The 20,927-nt window shown below is 46.9% G+C and overlaps 1 protein-coding gene across 1 annotated transcript in view; it reads left to right on the top strand.

The window, feature by feature from the left end:
* The window catches only part of LOC147672480 (CREB-binding protein-like), a 307,545-nt gene that overhangs the window by 203,399 nt on the left and 83,219 nt on the right, over window positions 1–20,927 (top strand). The window contains exon 5 of the mRNA XM_086948007.1: window positions 6,448–6,565. Coding sequence (XP_086804133.1) covers window positions 6,448–6,565 — 118 coding nt within the window. The remainder of the gene's footprint in view (window positions 1–6,447; window positions 6,566–20,927) is intronic.

The following is a 20,927-nucleotide window of genomic DNA, read 5'->3' as shown; positions in this document are numbered from 1 at the left end:
ACCGTTACAGGAATGGCTGCAACAGCAATAGTCACAGGCTACAGGGAGCTGGGAGGACCTTGTCGTTGTCACGCAAACAATATATCAAGAGATGGCATGGTGGAACAAGAGAAACCTAACACTGGGAAAACCATTCACACAGCCTGCTCCATCAGTGACCATCACAACGGACGCATCCCAGCTGGGATGGGGAGCGCACATGAACAACCTCAAAGTGAGAGGATTGTGGAAGCCCCAGGACACAGTCAAACACATGAACTATCTAGAACTAAAGACAGTCTTCCTAGCGTTAAAGGCCTTTCAGGAACACCTATACGGAAAGAGTGTGTTGGTTCAAACAGACAACACCACAACAATGTTCTACATAAACAAGCAAGGAGGTACTCACTCAGTGATCCTGTCTTCACTAGCACAGGACATTTAGAAATGGGCTATTCCAAATCAAATAGACCTACTAGCAATACACCTCCCAGGAAAGGACAATGTGGAAGCGGACAGACTGAGCAGACCGTCGTCGGCATCCCACTAATGGGAGATCAACCATCAGGAGTTACAAAAAATATTCAACAAACGGGGGACACCGCAAATAGACCTATTTGCAACACCCCAACATGCCAACACTTCGCATCGAGACAAACATGCAGTCAATCCCTGGGGAATGCCCTATGGATAAGCTGGTCAGGGACATTTGCCTACGCTTTTCCACCGATACCACTGCTGTACAGGGTACTGAACAAGTGCAGAGCCAGCAACATGACGCTGATTCTAATCGCACCGCAGTGGCCCAGACAGACCTGGTTCTCACAAATAATGGAAATGGTGCAGGGCCCAACTCACAAGTTCCCAAACAGAAAGGATCTTCTAAGCATGCAAAACGGAAAGGTGCTGCACCCAGAGAGCCTCAACCTGGCGGCATGGCTCTTGAAGACTTAGTTCGCACACTTCAACCTGCCAGAGAGCACTAAAGCAGTGTTGCGGGAGGCACGAAGACCTACCACAAGAAAATGCTACGCAGCAAAATGGAAGAGATTCTCGCTATGGTGCGCCAAGGAGAAACTTCTAAACACGAGAACAAGGGAATCAACAGTATTAAAGTACCTAACTCATCTACTGCAAAGCAAGCTAAGTTACACCTCTCTCAGGGTGCACTTAGCAGCAGTAGTAGCGTACACAAGGGGAGAAACTGTGACAAGTTTCTTCACCTCACTAGTGGGAAAAAGGTTTCTGGAAGGGGTGAAAAGAATAGCTCCCCCTAAAAAGGGTGCCACCACCACCAGCAACATGGAATTTCAACGTGGTACTGGCGCAACTAATGAAGGTGCCAATCGAACCCATGCACAAGGCCATGCTCCATATTCTCACGCTGAAGACAGCATTTCTAGTGGCGATCACTTCACTATGTAGGGTAGGCGAGCTGCAAACACTCACATTACAAGAACCCTACTTACAAATACACAGCGACCGGATTGAAATGAGAACGGACCCACACTTCTTACCAAAGGAGGTTTCTACGTTCCACATCAATCAATCTATCCAAATTCCAAGTTTCTTCCAAAAGCCTGCAACAAGCGCAGAAAGAGCATTTCACACACTGGACGCCAGAAGGGCAGTAATGCATTACATAAATCTGACAAAGAAATGCAGGAAGACAAAACAGCTTTTTGTCTCCTTCGCCACCAGTTTTCAGGGGTGACTAGTAGCCAAGAACACTATTGCAAGGTGGATTGCAGAAACCATACAATACTGTCACAAAAAAGTAGGACAGGAATTGCAAGGAACTACGCAGGCTCACTCAACAAGGAAGAAGGGAGCCACCATAGCGTTCCTAGCAAACACACCTATTCAGGACATCTGCCAAGCAGCAACGTGGGCATCTGTGCACACTTTCACTTAACACTACTGTGTGGATATTTAAATGAATAAGCAAGCTTAGGTGTGACAAAAGGTCTTAAAACACATGTTCAGGAATCCGAGCTCCTCTTCCACCCAGCCACCACTAACTTAGCAAACCGCTACATGGTCTGTGCACAGCATAGTGAATCAAGAAAGATTCAGGCCGCAAAGCCAATAGTTTCTTACCTGTCTGTAGTTTTGCAGCTTGAAGACTTTCTGGATTCACTAGCGATCCCACCCTCCTCCACCAGAATGAGCCAGGAGGAATGGGTTTCATAGACTAACAACACTCAAACCGGATCAGAAAAAAGAATCCGAAGATGGCGACCACAGGAGGGAGCTTCTGCCGGAAGTGCGCCAACGTCACAGAGGACACCAAATGGTGGCACCTCGACGCCCACCCTACCTGGGCCGCAAAAATAAACAAAAAACACGACAATTCCGGACCCAAACACGAGATGGCGGAATAATGCACAGCATAGCGAATCCAGAAAGTCTTCAAGCTGCAAAACTACACCGACAGGTAAGAAACTATTCGCTCTGCATCGTAGGAATGATCACCACACTTATAAACAACCTCCCTTATGTTAGGCAAACTGCCAGTACAGTGCATACGGGAAGTTGGAAGCTGCTGGCTCCTTAAAAGAGCTGTCTACCATTTTTACCTAGTTCTCTTTTAGCCTAAAAGGCACTCTTTACTTAATTTCCCTTTCTGTAATACAAAGGTTTTAAGCTCTTTGCGATAAAGGGTTTACATTTTCCAGCCGGCTCGGTGCTGCAATGTAGTTTTGTTCTGGTTAAATTGCCTTTTCCAGAAATTCAGCAACTGCTGCTCTGCTTTGACCTGTGGAGATGACACATACAGCTTGAATGTTTGAAGCGACTACCGCCAATTAGTTAGGGGTAATAATCCTTGGAACTGCGTCACTTTACATGTGTATTTGTTTGCTTTATAATAACTAATCCATAGGTGACACACATCCCTAAAATCCAACAAAATACATTCATACTGAATACAAGTATAGGTTAGTCGATTTTCAAGTTCTTAATATTACTTAGAAGAGAAGTGATTCACTCCAAAGGTTGTTTTCATAGTTTTTAATTCAAAACTCCAATATCCGTTAAATTGTAATTTTGAATTAAAAACCATGAAAAGGATATAATACTTTAAATTGAATCACTAACCTATACTTGTAGTTTAGTTCCAATTAATGGTACTTGTTAAATAGAGAAATTGTTTCTGGGTCCTCCAGTGCTGTACAGAATATTAAAAGTTGGTGATTTCAAGGATGATTTCCATGATCCAGAATTTGTATTACAAGTAACATTCCCTTCCCATTTAATTTTCTGCACAATGTTCCTTCATATACTCTTGAATAACTGATCAATGGAATCCACTTTCAACAACATACATGGATGAGAAAGTCTCATTACCGAGGAGCGTGACCAGCAATTTTTCTACAAACTGTTCCATATTGCCGATCGGGTTCGACTCCGGAAGGCCCGTGATTCTGAGATTGCAGCGCCGAGATCCCACTTTCAGGTCCTCCATTTTGTCCTGCAGCACCTGCATCACTTTCCCCAACTGTTTGTGGCTCGCGTCCAGTGACGTCTGGGCTTCTTCAACCTCCGTGACCCGATGTTCCGTCATATCTAACCGCTGTTCGTGCTAATCCAACCTTTCAGACATTCTATCAATGTTGTAGGAAAAAGAGTCCATCTTGAGGCCAAGAACTGAAATGCTACTTTGCAGTCCCTTTTCCATCGGAGCAAGCATATTACGTAGGTCTCCCTCTGCTTCATCTGGCGGGCGTTCCTGCAAATTTTCGTCTTCATCTGTAGTTGCATCACGCCCCGTAGATTTCTTTTGGTCGAACATGATTTTTGGTTGCATTCTGTCTACCTTTCAATCGTCAAAGTGGCCCTCCTGGTGGATCAGGCCTAATATCAAGCCGAACGTGCCGCCCACCGTATGCAGCAGTAGTTAAGGCAAAGTGATTTGTCTCAGGCCGACGTTCCAGGCAACCCACTATGTAGCCACCACAGGCCTCCAGGGTTGAGATTCCACCACAGGTCTTGTTGCAGACACTAAGTGAACGGTACAGTCCGTCATTAATGTGACGCTGATTACTCTTCACACGGTATCTCAGGAGTCCACACTCATCTCAAGCAACTCCTCATAAGACCAGGGGCTCAGAACACCGCTCCAGCCGCTACATGAAGGATCCTGCAGGGAAAGGTGTAAAATCACTGTCTCCAATATAAAGCAATCCACTGTAGCTGAGTTTTTCTTGGGGCCTACTCGCCAAACATGCAACGTTTCCCTTTGCGGGGGGAACCCAGCCCAAATCCTCACAATGGGAAGGAGCACCTCAACACACTCGGCCGCAGCTACACCAAGGGATTCAATGTTCCACAGCAGCACCCACCTCCACTGTAGTCACCCAGGCAAAGCGCCGTGCCAAGCAGCCCCAATCAGAACTTATTCCTCTGGGAAACACAATGCACAAATCCGCCGTCGCTCATGTCTTTTCTGCTGGTGGTAACACAGTAGGGAAAGTCAGCTCCCCGGCACACCAAAATGGCGGGCGCGCCTCACCTTCCACCCAGCCTTAAGTGTATCATGCAGCAGGTAGGCACAGTCCCGGAGAGTGACTCCAGTCTCGGAACATCCGCACCACAGGGCTCCCTGCCCGCACCGCCATAGTAGCAAAGCCGGCCAACGCTCCCTGTCTACAGTAACTGCAATGGCGTCCCCAAGTGCCGCCGCGCACTCCACCGGTATCTCCGTCCCGCCACACAGCCCGCCTACCGATAGCAAAAGTATTGCAGACGTTCCCTGTAGGCTTGGCGGGCTCCGCTCAGGGTTCGCTTTCAGACTAGGGTGGGCCGCTCCCCTTCACCGGGCGCGAAGTGTAGGTCGCCACCTCGTCCCAGTGCACCAGGTTGCCTCGGCCTAGTGCAACAGCTCGGGGATCAAGGCCTACACCTCTCGGGGAGGCCAAAAGCTCTCTTCACGCCATCCGGGCAAGCAAAGGTGTCGGAGTCAGCTAATTCAGATCTACAGCTCCTTTAGAGTTAGAACGAGACCGGGACCGAGGGAGAACGAACACGTCGCGCAGTTCAAAATCAAACTTAATACCAATACCATACAAATTGGTTGTGAATAATGGCACTATTCTGATGGCCTATCTGCCACGATGTACACCGAATAGAAGGAACTGACCTTTTTTCCTTTAAATTAAGGCTATTAATGGCAGGCACACTTGAAGTCTGATCAAAAAGTCTTGTGAGAAAAACTACCGACAAACATCCTCAATATCTTTCGCCCTGAAGAAGTCCTTCAGACGAAACGCGTTGGCTACGTTTTTTGTATGAAGACTTTGAATAAAAGCAAGAAAGAAAACTTTAAGTCCTACTGAATTGATTTTCTCAATTGTTGTTCTGACTACTTTTGTCACTGTGTACTTTGTGGGGTGCTGAACCACTGTGTTGGATTACTGATGTTGATGGTCCCGCCTTTGGCCCAGGCTTTGCCGGACGCGTCCCTCACAGTGGGAGCATAGTGCGCTTATGTAGTGTTCAGGATCCAGGGATTGCCTGCATGTTATGTTGAACAGCAAAGATAGTGAAGCTTGTAGTCCCCCAGCAGTTGCATTGGCTAGACCCACTGCTCAGGACTTAACAGGCGTTTGGAAGGGTGATGCAGAACCCCTCAGCAAGCGAGCTCCTTCACAATCTAGGCAGTGGGTCAACACTCCAGCACAGGCCCTCAAGGCATTAATGTGTGGATATCCTTGCATTGCAACAATCCAGAGTTGGTCAAACTGTCTCAAGGTTTGTTTCAAACTCATACACCATCCACTGGTGATATACAGCTTTAGTGGAGTACCTCTTTACAATCGTTGCAGAGCATGTGTATCTCCAGCCACACCTGCTATGAGCCTGTTATGTCACCCTGCAAGCATCTGTTTAATGCATGTTGGGCTGTTGATTCACATGCGCCCACCCACCTCTCCGGTTGCCAGTGTTTGCTAAAGATTTTTTCTTCTGTATCTCTACAAAACATGCATGGTCACTGTACTATCCTACTCACTGCTCCATGACTATTTGCACACGCTGATCGAAAAACAGTAAGAATGGGGTCCTTTCCCATTTGCGTTCAGTCACAGGATGAGTCGCTGATACCATGGAACTTGAAAGACATCTTAGAAGAAAAACAAGTTGCCAAAGTCCAAGCCCAACAGAGATTGTAGGTGTATTTAGAGTGTATCTATAGCACTGCTTACAATAAACAAATGCTTACAGGGTAAGTAACATAATCTCATTTAATCATATTGCTATGAAGGTCAATTGTATTTTAGATTTGTATTTGGAAAGTGTATTCTGCCATGGGCAAATACATTAGATGAAAATTATTTATAATTGTTCCACTTAAAGTAATTTATTTTTCCATTTCCTCATTGCTTCCTAAACACGGAGTGCCATTTTAGTATATTCTCTTCCACAGCAGGTCTGTATCTGAATGTTAACAGAGATTTTTTCCTTTGGCAGTGTCCAAGCCATCTTTCCCACTCCTGACCCCGCAGCCTTGAAGGATCGACGAATGGAAAACCTGGTGGCCTATGCTAGGAAGGTTGAGGGTGATATGTATGAGTCTGCGAACAGTAGGGTACGTTTTCTTTTTAATGGTGTTTCCTTAGATGCACACATCAGGTTGCCTTGTTTGCATATGTACTGTTTATTATCTTTAGTTGAGTGATTTTTGCCTTCCAGCTGATGACCAGTCGATCATCAGCTAGAAGGCAGTAGTGCTGTGGGGAATTAACCTGCCCCTTCTCAATAGAAGACATTATAGTTATATATTATATTTGCAGATATAGACAGTTTAATATGCTACTAATTATCAATGTTGAGTATCAGAAGAGGCCAAGGATCACACAAGGTGAATCCACATTTATTTTACACACACCCTGCTTTGGATCCATCACCAGATTCCAAGCTTGAATTTCTGCGCTGTCAGGCTGAGAACTTTCAGTAATCAATATTGCCATATGAGTGTTTTAACACAGCAATTGTTACTGATGCAAACAGAAACCCATTCACAGATATAAAATAGCCTAGCACCCATAATATCATCCTAAGTTCACCGAGTCAGGTAGAAGGAATACAGCAATTGCAAAAAAATTTCTCCTGGTGCATCCTCCGAGAAGAATTTATCGGGTAAAAAAAGGGTTATTGGAAGCGCCCACATTAAAATAAATGACTTACCTCAAGAAAATGAAACCCTTCGTTCCTGCTGATGACTTTAAATTAGTGGTGCAATCACTGGTCCTGTCTAGACTCGACTATGGTAATGCCATTCTCTCTGGAACTCTGAAAGTCCACATAGCCCCAATCAAATCTGTTCTTAACCTCGCTGCCAGGCTTATTACAGATTGTAAGCGGTTTGATCACATGTTCCCCGTCCTCAAAGAACTTAAATGGATTTCTATTGAAGGCAGATCCACCTACAAGACTGCTTGCATCACGCACAAAGCCCTTCATCAAAACACCCCATCGTACCGCTCTGATAAACTCCACAAAGCGGGCTATTCTAGAACAATGAGGAGCACTAACATTCTCATCCTAATCGATCCCTTGTTAAACAAGAAATCTACACAATCACGCTCTTTCTCTGGAAATGCCTCTACCGTCTGGAACTCCCTCCCTAAAGATTAACGTTGCAGCCCCTCCTACCTCAGCTTCAAAAAAGACCTCAAGCTGCACCTTCTCAACAAATACCGGAATCCTTAATTCCTTGTCACTGGACACTAATTCTTACCCCAGCCATGACTGTATAGGTTCCCTCTACTTTTTGTGTCACCCCCTTCTTTCAATCTTTCATTTACGACTACCTTTCCTCCTTCAATTGTTCTGGTAGTTCCCACCTATTCCCACCTGCTTTCCCTGTTCCCTTCACTCTCCACAGTCGCCCTCCACTCTCACTCTCTCCCCCTCTTCATCACTAACCAACTTCGCTAGTCTTGCTATCTATGACCTGTTGTTGCCTAATGTATTCCTGATTAATTTACCTCATTTAATAATGATACTGTTTAAAATCTTCTAATTGTCTTGTTTATTACCTCATTGTACAAATGTTATATTGCAATTTTCCATTACCAAACCTTGGAAAGCGCTCTGATACCCTTGGGTCCAGCCAGCGCTATATAAAACATTTTAAATAAATAAAATGCAACCTCCTCAGAACTCTTTGTAAAACTCACCTGCTCTGAAGGGACAAGCACCTGGTCAAGGTGTGACCAAGAATTCGAATTTTGGAGGTTCTCTAGTGGAAAAAAAAAGAAATTCATAGATTCAAAATCACAGCCTCCACGTGTGAATATTCTTTTACTGACTTTCAAAAACACTGCTGCCATCACTGTTGGTATTGTTGCCTATACACTCTTAATATGTGTTGAGGAGGTTCTACAAGAACGACTGTCTCCTTGTCATTGACAGACTCCTTTTGTAAAACAGGTGCTCTTTCGATGGCCAGGGTTTTACAGTCGACGACTCCACACCCTCTGACCACACTGTCGATGACTCATCCATCATCTCCGAAACATCATTAGTTGATGAAGTGCTTATCTGTGAATTTTTCTCCACAAGTTTTACAGTCCACCATCAAACAAATGCCATTGATTAGATCAGTCTCTCACACAACACCTGTTGATGATCAGATCTCCATTAATGGCAGAAACTGTACCTCCATTTGATGAACCCAAAGAGACACCAGCTACTTTGACTGCAATTACTACTGATGCATCAACGATAACGACTATAAGCTCAGCCTTACCACAAACACCCATCAGTGCAACACTACCATTACTGCAGCTGATGCCACCAATTTGCATTACACCAGAACTGTCAGCACAGTAACTTGATTACTCCTCTTCAAAATCTTCACATGACGAATCTTTTTCTGAACAAGAATCAGATATTGAACAATAATATTCTGATGACTATGGTGACCACTCAGGCAGGGCCTTTCGGACTGAAGGCCTGGCTGATTAAAGTATTCCATTCTAAATGAGGGTTCAGGCGAAGATTCTGAACCTTATGGTTATTGGAAACCACATATTACATCCAGCCACCAGATCGGAATATATGTCAGCCATCCGTGTCACAGATGACTCAAGTGCTCACTGATTTATAACAATCAAAGAAGCAAATGATGCAGGATTTATAAAAGAGATTGCTACCAACACAGCTGCAACCGCAAACTGGGGCGCTTCCTGAAAACCTTGATACAGTAACCTGAACAACAAACCAAAGGTGCCATTCAGGGTACAGCTTCAGATGGACTTGATTGGCCTCAAGGAAATAGGGATACAGGTAATGATTGTCAGGGTCAGGTCTTGGGGATTCATAAGACTCTGGGAAAATTATGTTCCAGCAAAGCAACCACACCCTAGTTACACCTCCACCGGCGCCGCTTCCGACGGCACCACTTCTGCATTTGGCGCCAGCCTCCTTCTTGATGTGGAGCTGGACCGGCGTCGTCCAATGCCTGACCCGGCGCCAGGCGGGGTTTTTGTGCCCCTGTTCACTCCTGGAGCCTCTTTTCAACCTTTGAGTGGCAACCAGACGATGAGGATGAGGATGAGGACTGGGAGGGGTCAGTGGACCTGTTAACTGATCAGCTAGGTTCTGACAAGGACTGGAGAGAGTAACTTGGGGTTGTCAGTGGTCTTGACACTTCACCTGACCTTGGCACGTTGACTCCTCCTACCGTGGCTACGGAGGAGGGAGCGTCATACGCAATGGTGTTGCGTAGGGCGGCTGGGGCTCTTAACCTCGAGCTTCCTATGGTGGCGGTCAAGACTAACCTCCTGACTGAGGTGCTTCAACCGGCTGCAAGCTCTTCGGAGGCTCTGCTGCCTTTCGATGAGGCCCTCACAACATCCTTTAGGGCATGTGGTCCAGGCCCAAAACGGAGGCTCCCGTGGACAGGATATTTTTTATTTATTATTTTTAGGTCGAGCTGGAGTTAGCAGCGCGAAGCACTGCTTCCAGCGAAAGATCTTTTGTTATCCACTTACTGGGAAAGTGGGGCACGGGATGGGCATGCACAGGCGATTTCACCATGTGTGCGCACACGTTCACCCACGCGCCGCGCACATCTCCTGTCCCAGATTCCCAGCAAGTGGATCTCACACACACACACACACACACACACACACACACACACACACACACACACACACACACACACACACACACACACACACACACACACTCACACTCACACTCACACTCACACTCACACTCACACTCACACTCACACTCACACTCACACTCACACTCACACTCACACTTACACTTACACTTACACTCACACTCACCGGGCACATGCGGGGCTTCCCTCACGGGGGGTGGGGCGGCACCGGCAATGTGCCTCGAGGTCCCCCCCTCTTCTCTCCCCAGACTCATCGCGGCAGCGGTCCAGGCCCAGCAGCAGGCAGGGCTCTCCCTTAGCACGAGAGCCCCGCTGGGACACACACTGGCTCCCTCCTCGTCACGGGAGCGCGGGGTAGGCTCCTCTACGCTTCCTGTCTGTGCTGGTGGCCCCGCCCTCAAGCAGGCAGTCCCGCCTGGCTTCCTGTGTCTCGCAGAACACCAGCCAGTGTGAGGCAGGCTACGGAGGGCGGGGGCGGAGGCAGGCGGGAGGCTGTGCCGCCGCCGCTGGGCCTGCCTCCCCCACTCGCACTCCCCTGGGGCTTCTTTATTGTACTTGTGGTGACACACGGAGGGAGACGCACAAAAGGGGTTTCTTTTCTCCTCTGAAACTTCTGTCTTGAGTTGCTTGGCAGGGGCGCGCGGAGGGGGCGGGCCAGGGACAGGCGCGCGGAGTGGGACAGGCTTGCGCGCTCCACTGCCAGGCGTTTCAAAGAGCCCTGAAAGGAAGCTGGCAGGGTGGAGTCTTTTTATTACCAGACAAAAAGCAGCCAGAGAGAACAGGAAATCAACAATAAAAGACAGATGCCCTTTCACGCATTATTTTTAAAAAGTCACTTCTGTCACCTCTAATACGTTGTGCTAAGGCAATGCAAAGTAATCTCCAGATGAATGAGTAGAATTTACAAGCACTTCTTCCTGTTAATTTTGCGGAATGCATTTGAGCACAACTAACACCTGTCAATGACATCTTTATACGTACTCGGAAATTGTAAATTCAGTTTACATTTGTACTGTGACACTCCAGTATGTCATTCAGGTATAGTCTGACGCAGAGAGTATTTATAAACGCATGTTTTTGTGGCCGCAAATGCATAAAACAATGGGTGAATATATGCCATCCTTTTCAAAAATGCAACATAAACCAACACATAGGAAACCTGAGGGATTTCTTCAGCTTCTTCCTGCACCCATCCAGTGATGGGCACGGCATCCATGGATTTTATTGTAGTTGTATGTCCACCTGACTGGTGTACTGTCTTGTAAATAGTTGTGGATCTCTTCACTAAAGTAGAGCATTTTATTAGGTTAAATTAAGCTTTAACAAAATATTGCCAAAAATGTTATGAAGGAAATAATCTACCTTCGTGTCCTGCCTGCTGCCACAGAGTCAGATTGTAGTTCGAAATTCATTCCACAGCTTTCTCAAGGTGTCACCACCATTTTACAATACCTGTGATAATCATGCCTGTGTACTTCCACTCGATGTGCCCTCTGGAAGCGTATCATCAGACACTCATATATACAACATCCTGTCTGAACGAACCCTTCTTTACGTTGTTAGGTGACACCGGGAGCATATGAAAACTATCGGCTGTCACAAGCCTCACATCCGGTGTTCTAACATAAGTTCAGCATGAAGTGTCAATGCAGTTTTCCAGTTGCCATGCCAACGTACAATACATGTAATACTCTTTGCAATGAAAAGCTTGCTTTGGCTCTTTGATTGAAGTGGTGCCACTTGTTTGATAACATTACAAGCACACTGCTGCATTACTCACACTGCTGCATTACTCACACTGCTGCACGCCTCACACTGCTGCACGCCTCACACTGCTGCACGCCTCACACTGCTGCACGCCTCACACTGCTGCACGCCTCACACTGCTGCACGCCTCACACTGCTGCACGCATCACACTGCTGCACGCATCACACTGCTGCACGCATCACACTGCTGCACGCATCACACTGCTGCACGCATCACACTGCTGCACGCCGCACACTGCTGCACGCCGCACACGGCCCCAAGCCTCATAAGGCCCCACGCCTCACACTGCCGCACACGCCTCACACTGCCGCACACGCCTCACACTGCCGCACACGCCTCACACTGCCGCACACGCCTCACAACACCATCACATCACTCTGGGACACCGCCACATCACTCTGGGACACCGCCTCATCACTCTGGACACCGCCACATCACTCTGGACACCGCCACATCACTCTGGGACACCGCCACATCACTCTGGGACACCGCCACATCACTCTGGGACACCGCCACTTCACTCTGGGACACCGCCACATCACTCTGGGACACCGCCACATCACTCTGGGACACCGCCACATCACTCTGGCACACCGCCACATCACTCTGGGACACCGCCACATCACTCTGGCACACCGCCACATCACTCTGGCACACCGCCACATCACTCTGGCACAACACCACATCACTCTGGCGCACCACCACATCACTCTGGCGCACCAGCACATCACTCTGGCGCACCAGCACATCACTCTGGCGCACCAGCACATCACTCTGGCGCACCAGCACATCACTCTGGCGCACCAGCACATCACTCTGGCGCACCAGCACATCACTCTGGCGCCCCAGCACATCACTCTGGCGCCCCAGCACATCACTCTGGCGCCCCAGCACATCACTCTGGCGCCCCAGCACATCACTCTGGCGCCCCAGCACATCACTCTGGCGCACCAGCACATCACTCTGGCGCACCAGCACATCACTCTGGCGCACCAGCACATCACTCTGGCGCACCAGCACATCACTCTGGCGCACCAGCACATCACTCTGGCGCACCACCACATCACTCTGGCGCACCACCACATCACTCTGGCGCACCACTACATCACTCTGGCGCACCACCACATCACTCTGGCGCACCACCACATCACTCTGGCGCACCACCACATCACTCTGGGGCACCTCCACATCACTCTGGGGCACCTCCACATCACTCTGGGGCACCTCCACATCACTCTGGGGCACCACCACATCACTCTGGGACACCACCACATCACTCAGCAGCTATTAATTTATATATTTTCAAAGACAACACATATTTGAAAAAAATTGTCATTTACAAATACCAATAGCTCACACTTTCCTAATGCGAGACCTATTGCATTGCAAATGCTTGTTTATTTATAATTTTATTAACATACATTGTTCGAAACAGAACCTCAGCATACAGATTACAACAGATTGCATGCTACCAGACAGTACATAGCATAGTATTCATAGCACCTTCAATCATATTTTTACATGTTATACATTCATGCGCAGTTAATCAGTTGGATGTGCCTTCAGATATTCCACCAGAAACATCCAGTAGTCTTGTGGTTTAGAGCCAGTGCACAGCTCTTCCTCATAGGTTTTCAGGGTGTCTTTGCAGTAGGCCATATCCTTAGGCCATGCTTGATTTTTGGTGTTTCCCTGCTGCCCCAGTGTAGCGAGATTCTCCGTTTACATAGGAGGGCTACCATGCAAAATGTGTGCTTCATAAAACTGATATCTTGATTAGTCCCAGGAGACACTACTATTGTACAGTCAATAGTAACTCCTACCATTTTACCTAATATTTCCACAACCTCTACCCAATATGTTCTAATTAGTGTACAGTACCAGGCCAGATGAATAAAATTGGCATTCTCATTACCACATCTTTGACATTGCGCATCTGTGCGGAGACCATATTTATACAATCGGGCAGGGGTATAATATTCTGATGTAGGTATTTGTAATGTAACAGGCGCAGATTGCCATTTTGGGTGAGCATACTAGTTCTAGTACAACAGGTCTCCCACTCCTCCTCTGTGAGGGGAGTGTCAAGCATGTTGTTCCAACGTTCCCATGCCTTGTGCGTGTTAACAGCGATATCACCCTGAAGCTATGTGTATAGTCGTTTCACCATATGTTTGTGTGGCGCAGTAATCAGCAGTTGCAGGGAATTTAGTTGTGGCGGTTCGCTGGGATAAGTTGTATACAGTTTCTTAACAGCTCCCTGTAGTCTATGGTTAGTAAACTGGAAAAGTAACCTCTGATTTTGTATGTACCGTAATTCTTTAAGTTCCACAAAAGTGCCATCAGTATACAAATCCCCTATTTTATATATGACCACTTGCCTTAACAGTTAGTTCTATTTCCACGTTTTCTTTGGTGGCTGACAGAGCTGGGTGGAAATGTAAAGGCATTGCTGGTGTATATAGAGGTAACTTATGTGCCAACTTTCCCATCTGTCGCCATGCTGCATTGGTAGTCTCTATGGTGTTAATGTGGTGAGCGTGTGGGGGGGCCTGTCGATGCGGCAATATAGCATTCAGCAGGATTGGATGCGCATCCCCGTCCTCAATCGCTATATGCAGCAAGAATGGAACATGGTTGTACCAATAATGTGCGTATTGCGCCTGGGCGCATAGGTAGTAGAGGAGGAGATCTGGTACCTTGAAACCCCCTTTGGAGAAAGGCAGAGTGAGGGCCCGCAGTTCTATCCGAGCTTCTTTACCGGCCCATTTTAATAGAGTTATCATAGTGTTTAAGCGTTGAAATGGGTAAATATCCTTTATAACGATTTTTTTATTGCGCGGACTTTGACTCTGCATACTTCCTTTTCTCCGCATTGTCCCCTACCCCGCATACCATTACTCCGCATTTTTTTACATCGCATGTGCATTTATCACGCATGCCTTTACAACGAAAATCGTTGTAAAGGTATGTATGGTAAATGCACATACGAAGTAAAAAAAATAAGAATTTGGGTGATTCACGTCTGTATGGGGAATCGGGCTTTTCCATTTCCTCACATCGACGTGCACCGCCCCTGACAGAGAGAGGACGTGATGCAGGAAGCAGAAGCAGTGAGAAAATACGAGAAGAAAAAGAAACAGCGAGGAGAGAGAGGTAAGGGGGAATGGGCCTGGGGTGGGCGTTATTTTTTAAGGGATTAGGGTAGTGTATGTGTAGTGTACAGAAGTGTTTTAGGTTTTAGGGTTGTGTTTATGTAGTGTAGGGTAGTGTATGTGTAGTGTAGGGTAGTGTTTTAGGTTTTAGGGTCGTGTTTATGTAGTGCAGGGTAGTGTATGTGTAGTGTAGGGTAGTGTTTTAGGTTTTAGGGTTGTGTTTATGTAGTGTAGGGTAGTGTATATGTAGTGTAGGTTAGTGATTTTTACAGGGTACTCTTACTTACCTTTTAAACTTTTACAATGAGTATACCTTTAACATGCATTCCTTTGCGTTGTAAAGGCATGCGTGGTAAAGGCATATTCGTTGTAAAAGTTTGTGTTGTGTTAATTTGCGGAATGATAATATTTGCGGGATCATTTTTGCGGAGTGGCGGTATGCGGGGTATTTGTATGCGGAAAAACGTCATATATTCGTTGAAATACAGCATTCGGTGGAGTAATGGGGATGTAGTTAAATAGATATAACAGTTTCGGCAGAACTACCATTTTGACAATGGCTAGTGTTGGGTTTGGCCCTTCTGGCAGGTTCACCCCTAAACTTTTTGCTTTTTATATGTAGATTGGTGGTAGTGATTTTTGGTTTCTGCGCACTTTCACTGTGTCGCGGTGGAAAGTGCGTGCGCACTCTGAGTGTGTGGAGTAAGGTTGACCTGCCCTCCCAAAGGAATGCATGTGGAATGTCTGTGTCCCTGGTAGTTCCTGATGCGAGAGGTGTGCAGGCTCGAGTTTGGTATGTGCGGACTCGTGTGATTGAATGCTGCGCAGTGATATGTGCGGAGTGTATGTGTCTAGTGTGGAAGTGCCACTTCTAGACATGGGTGTGCGTGTGCAGTGAGTGTGCTGGCACGTGATTGGCTGGAGCTGGCTAGTGAGCCTGGCTCCAGGAGTCTGGATGGGTCTGCCCGGTGGTGAGTGTGGAGATTAGCATGCTGATGGCTGGGGAGGAGTGCACCTGGGTCCTGAATAGGGCTGGGCTTTCCCCACACAAGCCCCTGGTGCAATTTGCTTCCCAGCTGCCCAGCAAGTAGTGGGCAGCTGCACCGTTTAGGTTTCTTTCTTTTAGGGACATGTACTCTGGACTTTAGGAGTGAGGCGCACTCCTTCATCCCTACCCTGGCCTTCCCCAGCTGCACAGCACTTAGTGCCAGCTGCAGTGTTTAGGCCCTGTTCTGTCCCTGTCCTCAGCTGCCCAGCAAGTAGTGGAGCCCTCGTGCTCTTCATCAGCTGGGCCCAAATGAAAGATAGCGCTTTCAGCAGCGCTTAGTCAATCAAAAAGTCCTGGGGTAAGGAATAGCGCACAAAGGTCCCCACGGTCCTTAAATAAGGACATAGAGCCCCAAAGGTTTCAGGACATCCATCAGGCACCCAGGGGCTGGGCAGGGCCCAGGGAGGCAAGCCTTCCCCTGGGCCCAAGCAGCAGCACGCCCCTGGCAGGATTCAAGTAGCAAGACCAGAACATTTGACAAGAGGTCACAGCCTCCTTTTATACAGAGAAATCCTTTGTCTAAAGGTGCAGGGTGGGGGAAGAACCAGTCGCAGCTGGTCTGGGAGCACCCTTGATGTGCTCAGTCCCTCATTCTATTCACTGGCAGGGCCCCTCACTCTATTCACTGGCAGGGCTAGGGACATTAGACGCACCACAGAGGGTAAAGCCAGCATTGTGTGGGGAAAGCCCAGCCCTATTCAGGACCCAGGTGAACTCCTCCCCAGCCATCACGTTGCTAATCTAAACACTCACCACCGGGCAGACCCATCCAGACTCCTAGAGCCAGGCTCACCAGCCAGCTCCAGCCAATCACGTGCCAGCACACTCACTGCACACGCACACCCATGTCTAGAAGTAGCACTTCCACACTAGACATATACACGCCACACATATCACTGCGCAGCATTCAATCACACGATCCGCACATACCAAACTCGAGCCTGCACACCTCACGCATCAGGAACTACCAGGGACACAGATATTCCCCATGCATTCCTATGGGAGGCCAGGACAACCTTACTCCACGCACTCAGAGTGCACACCCACTTTCCACTGGGACACAGTGAAAGTGCGCAGAAACCAAAAATCACTACCACCAATTCACATATAAAAAGCAAAAAGTTTAGGGGTGAACCTGCCAGAAGGGCCAAGTCCAACAGCTAGTCTATCTGCAAGTGATAAAGGAAGCTGTATCCAGCATCCGATCTTCTCCTCGAGCTTGCTAGCCGTTGCCCCATAGTTTGAACAAATAACTATTTCGGCATCCTGATGGTACCAAATACCAAGCTATCTAGCTGGGCCTGTCTGCCACTCCAGAGGGAACTCTGATGGATGCAGACGTGTGGAGTCTGTTAACAGGATAATGGTTGATTTGGACTAGTTAATTTGGAGGCCTGAATGGTGACCAAATTGGATGTATTCATGCAGAACAGATGAGATTTGTATCTGGGTCTTGTATATATAGGAACATATCATCCGCATAGAATGAGATATTGATTGGCCGTTGCGGAAAATTCATAGCAGCATATTTATGGTTCTGTCGCACTTTACACGCAAGTGGCTCTGGGGCTATTGCAAAAAGCAACAGAGACAGCGGACAGCCCTGCCTTGTACCCCTTGCAATTGTTATGGCGTCAGAAACCTATTTATTGACTCTTATTGGTGCAGTGGTTTTGTATTCAGTATTTTAATCAATTGTACGAAGAGTGGGGTGAATCCCATTCTTTGCAGTATGGTTTGGAGATAGGTCCATTCGATCGAATCGAATGCCTTTGCTGCATCCAAAAGGATTGCAGCTGCTTTCATAACTGAGGCCAGATAGAGTGGCAATGCAAATAGTTTTCTGGTGTTATGGGCAGGGGATCGATCAGGTATGAATCCTGATTGATCAGGGAGGACGATGTTAGATATTAAGGGCTGTAAACGTTTTGCAAGGAGTTTTGCCAAGATTTTAGTGTCTGTATTTATCAAGGATAAAGGCCGATATGATTCACATTGTTTAGGATCCTTACCAGGTTTCAGCAGGGCAATGAGCATGGCTTCTCTGTGTGGGAGGTAACATCTGTTGCATCATGGGCGTCACCATACATTTCTACTTGGTGAGGTGCAAGCTGGTCGATATAGGCTTTGTAGAATTCGCTGGTGAAGCCGTCTGGGCCTGGTGCATTACCATTTGGGAGTGTTTGGACCACCTCAGTAACTTCCTCCACCGTAACTGGTTGAGAGAGATAGTCCCTTTGTGCATCAGATAACTAGGCCATTGAGACATCTTCTAGGTATTTCAGAATCTCAGGTGGTGTGGCTATGTCTCGTGACGCATACAGGTCCCCGTATGTACTGATGAAGGCACGTAATATACTCTGTGTGTCATAACAAAGTGTACCACTGCCGTTTTTAATTGCCGTAACTGTTTGTGGTGCATATCCCGAGCATATTTTGTGCGCCAAAGCACGACCTGGCCTAACCACCTCGCCATATGTGCGTGTCTTTTGCTTTTTTGATATGTAATTGAATTCATCTTCTGCAAATTCTTGATACTCTGACATACCCTTCCTAATGTCACTCAGGAGAGCTGTGTTGCCTGTTTGTTCGTATTCGTGCTCCAGTTCCTTTAATGTGTTCTCTTGCCTGGTCAACTGAGCACAAATGTTTTTTTTAAATTCCTGCATTAGTGCTAATACTTACCCCACGTATGGTAGCCTTAAAGGCTTCCCACAATAAACTGGGATCGTCAGTGAAAGGTTGATTGAAAGCAAAATAGTCAGTTATGGTCTGGATAATTGCATCTGTGTATGTAAGCCCAGAAGTGCTTTGGTATTGAAACGCCACATGTACGGTGGAGGAGTGTACCGCGGGTTTGTGACTGTCAAAAGCACTGGGCTGTGGTCGGACAAAGTTTTGGGCAGGTGTCGTATGCCTCATGTCCATGATGTAACCTCCTCTGTTCCCAGCCAGTAATCGATTTGGGACCAGATAATATGGATCATAGAGTATGCGTGGCCTCCTTGTGCGCTGTGGGTGTTGCAACCGCCAGATATCAACTAGTTTAGTTTGTCATAATATCTCGCATCACATTCACAGCCTTTTTGTGTGGTTCTCTAGAAGTTCCTGATCTATCTAGTTGCTCATTTAAGGAAAGGTTGAGGTCTCTCACCCCCCCCACCCCCCTGCCCTCCCACAGTAAATGCATTTCAGGTAGATTATTCAGTATACGCCAAATTGGTTTATAGAATTCTAGATCATCCACATTTGGACCATACGCATTTATTATACCTATGCGTTGCCCTCTAATATGTCCAGTTGTAATAATATAGCGGCCCACGTTATCTGTTATGTTGTTATCTATATGAAAGCTCGTCCCCTTCTTCACTAATATTAGCCCACCTCTAGAGTATGTGGAGTATGTATAGCTTAGTACCGTTTCTGCCCATCTGTTCCCCACAGCGCACGTATGCGTGGGGGCTAGGTGAGACTCCTGCAAAAGAGCAATATCTATTTGGAGTCTATCCAGATATGCAAAAATCTGTCGTATCTTTTTCGGTTATTAAGCCCCCTGACATTCCACGTTAATAGATCAAGATGTGCTTTCTGTAATCTATCTATAGTCTCTGGCGCATTTTATACATATGATATTATCAGATACCATTACAGTGAATGGCGGTTCTAAAAAAGTCTATAACATGTATGGCGCTGTAGGCATTAATGGTAGCAATCTGTATAGTGGCAATGCAGTATAAGGTCTGTAAGCTGTAAAACAATCCCCAATCCCAACCCCCCCACCCACTTTGGCGTCCCAAGAACGCCTAAGACATACCCCATACAACAAAGTCAACATAACTAAAACCTCTGTTGGGGAGCCCCCTCATGGGGGATTCCGCTGAGTGCACGTGTCACCATCCAGCTATGTGGATGGGGTCGGTACACGAGGAATTCGGGTACATATTGTAACATAGGGAAAGCACTCGTATGACAGTAATCAACATACAATTAGCAACTCATAAGTTCATAATTTAACGCATAGTTACGAGTCTGTATATACCACATGTCATTATATTGTTTTTTCTTGTATGCCCTTAGCACTATACAATAATAATAATGCTTAGCATATCTGACCCTTCACGTCAGTTTTTACTGAGAAATGTGGTTTGTTTCTGCAACCCTTCCTCATACCCCACATCTAGCAACCTGTAAATGAGCTCACAAGGGCAGTATTGCAATAGCCTATCTGCTTCTAGACTGAATGTCAATATCATGTCTATGCCCATAGGTACATTGTGAGGCTAGTTGCGGTGTTACTCCCGGGATTGGGATTTATTTGGTAGTTCCCCATGTCTTACCACCTGTTGAAAGTAGCACGTATTTCATCTTGTCCATCCTACTCGTATGGATACATGACTGCCATCATGGTATGTTGTCCACACAAATAAAGGAGAAAATGTCATGCCCACATTTTCGGATCTGGATTTGGAATCCACAGTCTAAGAGTTAGTTGCATGGATCCTCTGGGTGGGGCAAGATAACAATCAGCTTGAGGTGATGTCGCCGGTTTTCTTTTCAGTTACCTGTCATTCCCGCACTTCAATTAGGTAGGCCCGGTCAGATACGTCACATCTCTCTTCATTCAGAATCTTGGTCTGGTTCTTTACGACTGCGCGCTTTCTGCTTAATACCCACCTTTTTAATGAAGTCCTGCGCAGTCTTTGGTGTCTGAAAAATGCTCAATTGCCCATCATATGTTATCCTCAGTTTGGCAGGGTATGTTATGTTATGTTAATAACTTTTATTAGGCGCACAGCTGCCCCTGCAAAGGGGCGTCCTGGCGCCTGATCAAGTGCCACAACA

Source organism: Lissotriton vulgaris, unplaced genomic scaffold (genome assembly GCF_964263255.1).
Source record: "Lissotriton vulgaris unplaced genomic scaffold, aLisVul1.2 SCAFFOLD_2147, whole genome shotgun sequence".
NCBI classification, from domain to species: Eukaryota; Metazoa; Chordata; class Amphibia; order Caudata; family Salamandridae; genus Lissotriton; species Lissotriton vulgaris.
This window is presented reverse-complemented; position numbering and strand designations above follow the sequence as displayed.